At 47.8% G+C, this 7,618-nt stretch overlaps 1 protein-coding gene across 6 annotated transcripts in view; it reads right to left on the bottom strand.

Moving 5' to 3' along the window:
• The window catches only part of EFCAB5 (EF-hand calcium binding domain 5), a 65,504-nt gene that overhangs the window by 46,598 nt on the left and 11,288 nt on the right, over positions 1-7,618 (bottom strand). For 2 of the 6 annotated variants that reach the window (XM_039369708.1, XM_039369711.1), the window contains exons 1-3: positions 6,946-7,072; positions 4,223-4,789; positions 2,872-3,028 (exon numbers count right to left, since the gene is read on the bottom strand). In XM_039369708.1, the coding sequence (XP_039225642.1) occupies positions 2,872-3,028; positions 4,223-4,779 (714 nt within the window). In that variant the 5' untranslated portion in view covers positions 4,780-4,789; positions 6,946-7,072. Of the gene's footprint in view, positions 1-2,871; positions 3,029-4,222; positions 4,790-6,945; positions 7,073-7,618 lie in introns of those variants that run through there. The other 4 variants (XM_039369709.1, XM_039369713.1, XM_039369710.1 and 1 more) reach the window with 4 other exon arrangements.

The raw sequence follows: 7,618 nt of genomic DNA, 5'->3' as shown, positions 1-7,618 counted from the left end.
CTGTTGAGGCAAAAACGCATTTGGAATCTCTCTGGAAAGAAAAAACAGGCTAGCTGTTAGGAGTGAATATTCTCCCTTCTCCTTCCTTCCTTCCTTCCTTCCTTCCTCCCTCCCTCCCTCCCTCCTTTCTTCCTTCTTTACTCACTCACTCCATAGACCGACCTTCCTTCCTTCCTTCCTTCCTTCCCTCCCTCCCTCCTTCCTTCCTTCCTTCCTTCCTTCCCGCTAGTCCTTGACTTACAACCTTTTGTTTAGTGACCATTCAAAGTTGCAACTGAAAAAAGGGACTTAGGACTGTTTTTCACACTGACCGCCACTGCAGCAGCATCCCCCGAGGTCACGGGATCAAAATTTAGACCTTTGGTTGCCACGTCCAAGGGGGTGTCACGAGATCCCCTTTCGCCACCTTCTAACAAGAAAAGTCAATGGGGAAGCCGGAATCACGTGACAACCGCGTTCCTAATTTAAGAACCCCAGTGTTTCCCTTAGTGACGGTGGCAAGAAAGGTTGTAAAATGGGTCAAAAACCCCTTAACATCTGCCTCGCTGAGCAGTAGAAATTTGGGGCTCTTTCGCGGTTGTGTGGACTACCTGTGGTAAGTTCTGTGAACCAGGCTACTTCAGGTTTGATGTCAACGCTGCTAACATCGGATGTTTTCGCATTGACAACAGATGGAAATGTAGCCGTCTTTTTCCCTTTTGCTTTTAGAGTTAGATGATGCTGGGGAGGGGGGGATGTGATCGAGAGTCCAGTTAGACATAACAACACTAAACCTAGCGTGAGAATCAAGGTTATTGAAATAAGAGATGATAAGAATTGGCCCGGGCGGGAGAGCTGGAGAGGAAGCCCATGCTTTGAGCTAATTGGGGATTGTGATTTATGATTGTTCATTGGAGGAGGGAATTGGATACTATGTGTTCAGGGGAGGGGAATTTAGTTTTTGGCTTCGATTATGCAGTGCCGATATTATGCTACTCAAATAAAAGACCCTTTAGGTAAACAACGCCTCAAAGTTCTTTTGAAGAGTTTCATCTGTCAGAACCATGACACAGAGTTGGAAGGGATCTTGGAGATCATCTAGTCCAACCCCCTGCTCAGGCAGGTAACCCTATACCATTTCAGACAAATGGCTGAATTGGCGGGCTGGAGAGCTGGAGAGGAAGCCCCCCCTTCAAGCTAATTGGGGAATGTGATTTATGACTGTTCATTGGAGGAGGGTATTGTGCTTGGATACTAGGTGCCCAGGGGAGGGGAATTCAGTTTTTGGCTTCGATTACGCAGTGCCCAAATTATGCTACTCAAAATAAAGATTCTTTACGGTAAACAACGCCTCGAAGTTCTTTTGAAGAGTTTCATCTGTCGGAACCATTTGCAGCTCAAGTTGCTGGGTGCTGAACCCGGGAAGTGGGGCCTACAAAGCAGAGGTTGGACCATCCAGCTGAGTCTCTACACAGAGATACTTCCTCTAGTTACAGTAGTGGCCAAAAATGTGGAAAACTTTTGGGAAAAGTGTATAGTAAAAATGCCCCCTTTGGTTAAGTTTCCACCCATTTTCTTTCTAATTTCTTTAAGTAGCCTTGTTCACTTAATAATACTATTTTACATCGTCAGTCAACTCTTTGCACCATGACTTTAATTTCATTACGTTTTACAAGCTCACTAAATGAAAGAGCGCAAAAAAACCCCAACCAACTTGATAGCCATCACATAACACACCGACAAATGTCCTCCTCTCAGCTTTAATACAGGACGTCAGTCACTGGATCCTACTGTGATCTGATTGGCTCACGGCCAAAAGAAGGTGACCCCTGATTGGCTCTCTAAACCAGCGGTTCTCAACCTGTGGGTCGGGACCCCATTTGGGGTCGAACGACCATTTCACGGGGGTCGCCAAACAACGCAGTCCACCATTTTTTTCCCCCTTTTCCTTAGCTGTGCTACTCCCTTTTATTCTATTGGCTTTTGAAAGCCAATAGAATAGACTCTCTTGAATAGAGTCTCATTCTATTGGCTTTCAAAAGCCGATAGGAATTGTCCAGGCTGTCTCTGCCCTGCTGAGCCCGCCAAAAGTCCCATTCTGCAAATGGTGCTGCACCAGTTGAGTAGTCCTCGACTTATGACCGGTTGAGTAGTCCTCGACTTACGACCGGTTGGGGGTCGCAGCATTAAAAAGGTTGAGAACCACTGCTCTAAACACTCCTGCTCATTGGCTGCAATCAGATGAAGGAAAGCTACCTGAGGTCAATCTGAGCAAGTTGTGCTTCCTTTTTCTGCTTATTCGGCTATAACTTTTTCATAGAATGCAGTACAGATAATAGAACACACTATGTTGCATTACATTCTTGATTAAATTATCTTTCCATTGATATATAATTTTATGGTACTCCTCCCCCCCAAAGAAGTGGTGTTATTAGCCATCAAACCTCAAAAAGACACTTTTCCCAAAAGGTTTCCACAATTTTGGCCACTACTGTACAGAGGTCTCCGACCTCGGCCACTTTACGACTTGTGGACTTCGACTCCCAGAATTCCTCAGCCAGCTCAGGAATTCTGGGAGTCGAAGTCCACAAGTCGGAAAGTTGCCGAGGTCGGAGAGCCCTGAGTCTAGCAATCAGAGCCAGAGGAAGCAGCGTCCGCTTAAGCTTCCGATGCTGGTTTGTGGAATGAGCTGATGGGTCTTCGGGGTCTTTCCCCGGAGGAAACCAAAGCATCATCCTGCTTGCTTCCAAATCCCACTTCCTCTCCTAAACCTCTCGAGATGCTTTCAGGAAAGATCTGCCTAGTGAAGGAAGGAGAAAAGAGAGGGCCAGATAGATGGGGAGGGTCTTTGCTGGCCAGGGGTGGTCGCCCCGGTTCATTGGCCCCAGTTACCAGTGCGAGCGGTATCTGTCCGGAGGCATCCAGGGTCCATTCGTGGAACTGCATGGCTAAGGCCTGCTCGCGCAGTTGGTTGACTTGAGCTTTGATGTTTTCCACATCCTCCCGACGATGCCGTTTCTCTTCCACCAAGTTCTTCATCTCAGCAAGTCTGGGGGACACAAGGGTAAAGTGGTTAGGTCAGGGTTCTTAAAGTCAGGAGAACTCAAGTAATAGAATAACAGGGTGGGAAGGGACCTTGGAGGTCATCTGGTCCAACCCCCTGTTCAGGCAGGAAACCCTATACCATTTCGGACAAATGGCTGTCCAGTCTCTTCTTAAAAACTTCCGGTGTTGGAGCATTCACCGCTTCTGGAGGCAGGCTGTTCCACTGGTTAATTGTTCTCACTGTCAGGAAGTTTCTCCTTAGTTCTAGGTTGCTTCTCTCCTTGGTGAGTTTCCACCCGTTGCTTCTCGTCCTGCCTTCAGGCGCTTTGGAGAATAGCTTGACTGCCTCTTCTTTGGGGCAGCCCCTGAGATATTGGAAGGCTGCTATCATGTCCCCCCTTGTCCTTCTCTTTGTTAAACTAGACATACCCAATTCCAGCAGCCTTTCCTTGTATGTTTCAGCCTCCAGTCCCCTGATCCTCTTTGATGCTCTTCTCTGTATTCTTTCTAGAGTCTCAACATGCTTTTTCATATCTTGATGGCAAACAGGTGGTTGTTTACTGCCAATCATCCCACCGACACTGACAGGTCAAGCCACTGTATATAAACAGGGGCAAACTCCACTCCCTTCTAGCACTGATGAAGTTACCTAGTTGGGTCATGAAACGTCTGCAAGAAAACCACCCAGCTCAGAGAGCACCAAGGACCCCATAATTCTCCTCCTCCTCCTCCTCCTCCTCCTCCTCCTCCTCCTCCTCCTCCTCCTCCTCCTCCTCCTCCTCCTCCTCTTCCTCCTCCTGTTCCCTTCTAGCGCTGATGACGTTACCTAGTGTCGTCATGAAACGTCTGCAAGAAAACCACCCAGCTCAGAGAGCACCAGGGACCCCACAATTCTCCTCCTCCTCCTCCTCCTCCTCCTCCTCCTCCCTTCTAGCACTGATGACGTTACCTAGTGTCGTCATGAAACGTCTGCAAGAAAACCACCCAGCTCAGAGAGCACCAGGGACCCCAAAATTCTCCTCCTCCTCCTTGCGCTGATGACGTTCCCTAGTGGGGTCATGAAACGTCTGCAAGAAAACTACCCAGCTCAGAGACCGACCAAAGACCCCTCATTTCAAGATTAAGCTACACTTATTCTCTCCTAGTAGCCACTCCAGCTTTCTGTTTGAACCGGCTGGCGTCCGTGGGACCTACTCACTTATGCATCGTTGTGTCGGGCACTCGCATTTTCAGCTGATCCGTGATGGCCTTCAGCCCGCGCACGTAGGGGTTCGGCTTGGCGGTTACGTCGTAGGCCGGGTTATGCCTCATGAGGTACTCGCCCAGGAACATCATCGGGTCAAAGGGGCTGGCTTCGGACTCCTTGAGGTCCAGCACCTGCTTCCGTTCGGCCACCCGTAGCAGCTTCTCCACGGCGGGCACCAAGGTGGGCAGGAGCTTATCAAGGAGATAGGCCCGGGTCTCCAGAGTCATGGACTCCGTGTTGAACCAATCCTGGGACAAACTGTCGGGCGGGTCTTTCTTCTCCTGCTTCTTCTGCTGCAGCGTCTGCTTCTGCAGTTTCTCCGTCTTGAGGCCCTGCAGAGCCAAGGCCCGCGGCTGGACGTGCTCGTGGAAGACGGCCTTCCATTGAGCATCCACAGAGGGAGGTGGACGGCGAAGGGTCACCTCCGAACTTTGCTTCTCGGCTTCCACGGGTACATGGTAGCCGTTGTTGATTTCGGCACCGTTGGCCTGGTTTGGGCCTGAGGCCATGTTTGGGTCCCTGCAAGGGAAGGGGAGACGGAAGTGTGATCTGATTCTGACAGGCGTGAAGGACAGGGTGGGTCCTCCCTAACCCCAAGAGCCTTAAAACCATCCGTTTCATGGTTTACTGACAGGTGTATGACTGCAATGTCATGGTTCCGACAAATGAAACTCTTCAAAGTATTTAAAGGAATTGTTTACCTTAAAGAATCTTTATTCAGGTGGCATAGCTTCGGCACATACATGGTCGAAGCCGAAATCTGAATTCCCCTCCCCTAAACACACAGTATCAAAGCACCATTCCCTCCTCTGAGTAACAGTCATAAATCACATTCTCCAACTAGCTTGAAATGCAGGCTTTCCTTCCCATTTTCCAGCCCACCATTTCTTTATCATCTCTTATTTCAAAAGCCCCTGAATTGTTATGTCTAACTAACTCCCATTATATTCCTCCTCCTCCCCCCAGTATCATCTAATTCTAAGAGTGAAGCGTAGGAGAGAAAAAGGCTGCATCTCCCTATGTTGTCAAAGCAAGAACATCCGATGTTAGCAGCGTTTTCAGGTTGCTAAGCGAGACAGTTGTGAAGTAAGTTCTGCCCCATTTCGCGACTTTCTCGCTTGAAATCCAGAACTCTCAAACATTCAGAAAGCGAACTGGACTACTTCAACATAGCAGAATAACAGAGTTGGTAGGGACCTCGGAGGTCTTCTAGTCCGACCCCCTGCTCAAGCAGGAGACCTTAGAACATTCCAGAAAAATGGTCGTCCAATTTCTTCTTGAAAACCTCCAGTGATGGAGCATCCACAACTACTTGAGGGAATCCGTTCCTCTGATTAATTGCTCTGTCAGGAAATTCCTCCTTATTTTGAGTATGGATCTCAGAATCGAGTATAACAGTTGGAAGGGACCTTGGAGGTCACCTAGTCCAACCCCCTGCTCAAGCAGGAGACCATGTACCATTTCAGACAAAGGGCTGTCCTGTCTCTTCTTCAAAACCTCCAGTGTTGGAGCACCCACAACTTCTGAAGGAAAGAGTAGCTTGACTCACTCTTCTTTGAGGCAGCCCCTGAGATATTGGAACACTGCTATCACGTCCCCCCTCGTCCTTCTCTTCGTTAAACTAGACAGGCCCAATTCCAGCAACCGTTCCTTATATGTTTTAGCCTCCAGTCCCCTAATCATCTTTGTTGCTCTTCTCTGCCCTCTTTCTAGAGTCTCAGCATCTTTTTTACATCGTGGTGACCAAAACTGGATGCTGTATTCCAAGACTTATAAAATAGGGTAACCCTTTCACAGATGCTACTTGAGGTTCAAAGACCACTTTTGAGAGGCAAAGCTCATCTGAATCCTCCCTCTGACTTCTCAGCAAAATGAAATGGTCTAGGCCCTGCCTGAGCAGGGGGTTGGACTAGATGACCTCCAAGGTCCCTTCCAACTTTATCATTATTATTATTATTAAATCTCAGCACCCTTTAAGTTGGACGCCGTACTAAGAAATCCCGTGTATATTGGGGTTTGTTTTACCAATGGTTAGCTGACAGAAACAGAGGTCAGAAAGTTGGAAATATGAGAAAATGTGGATTATATGAGGAAGATCTATAGTGGATTAGTAAATTTTTTGATGGTTATACAATTCATGTCAATGTGGAAAGTACTATTTTTAACAATATGATTGCTATTTTCTAGTTAGTATATGATTGTATTTTGATAAGATTACTAGGAATGTGATGATGATTATATTCTCATATTTTTATACCTAGGCAACACACTGTGCAATATAGAAATGGAATTTTTGATATAATAAATAATAATAATAACAACAGCAACAACAATAATAAAGAACTGGAGAACATAACAAAATACAAAGACCTACAAATAGAAATAGAAAGACTGTGGCAAAGGCAAGCAAGGGTGGTACCAATAGTCATAGGCGCCTTGGGTGCAATCCCAAAACAACTGGAGCACCACTTGGCATTGACAAGCATCATCGGCATTGACAAATTTGCCATGAGTCAATTGCAAAAGGCGGCCTGACTAGGAACCGCTTCCATCCTGCGACGATACCTGTAATACCATCAAACATCCACATCTGCCTATCCCAGGTCCTTGGGAAGGACTCGATAGGTAGACAAAAATGCCAAATCCAGTCTGAACATCTGGCTTACTGTGCTTACCTTTTGGGACAGGTCTGATCTGAAAATGCCTGGGAATTTAAGTCGGGGCTGTCTAATTTTAGCTGCCCACAACCTTTTGCAGGGACCTCCAGCGCCTTGTGCAGAATCCGGCCGTGTGTATGTTTGAGGTTGCTAGGCAACAGCTGGTGGGGGGGGGGGGAAATCCCTCTTCTCCGGGCAGCTGGGAAGGTTCTCATCGTTGTTTCATCTCGGGCTTGTGAGAATCAAGACAGAACGAAGGAAATGGAAGGGGTGTAGAGGAAACCCCAACCACGAACGGTCAGACGGTCCTGGATCTTCTCAAGGGAAGCTTCTCCAGCCCTGCTTCAGACTTGCCAAAAGACTACGGCAAACCAGGGTTGGGGCTGTAAACCCAGGATGGAAAAGCAGCTCAGCTGCTGGGCAAAATGGTTTGTCCGTTCTTTGTCCTGCGGGGGGGGGGGGGCGGGTAACAGAGCGTGGAGAGCACGATGTAGGGAATTGGTTTGTAAGTGCTGGAGAGAAGCCAGGATGCTCATCGTGGTTTCTCTCCAACCTTTGTAAAACCAAGGCCAGTGTAGGGAGGGCCAGCAAATGGCGTCATTAGCATATCTCACATCGATTGTGGTCAAGATGACCTGAAGTGTTAGTGCCCTTTTTATAATGCCTTGGTAAGGCCACACTTGGAATACGG

The sequence above is a fragment of the Crotalus tigris genome, unplaced genomic scaffold, assembly GCF_016545835.1.
Source record: "Crotalus tigris isolate CLP2741 ecotype Arizona unplaced genomic scaffold, ASM1654583v1 scf7180000021203.308827, whole genome shotgun sequence".
Taxonomy (NCBI): domain Eukaryota; kingdom Metazoa; phylum Chordata; class Lepidosauria; order Squamata; family Viperidae; genus Crotalus; species Crotalus tigris.
The sequence above is the reverse complement of the archived record's forward strand: the minus strand, read 5'-3'. Positions and strand labels throughout refer to the sequence as shown.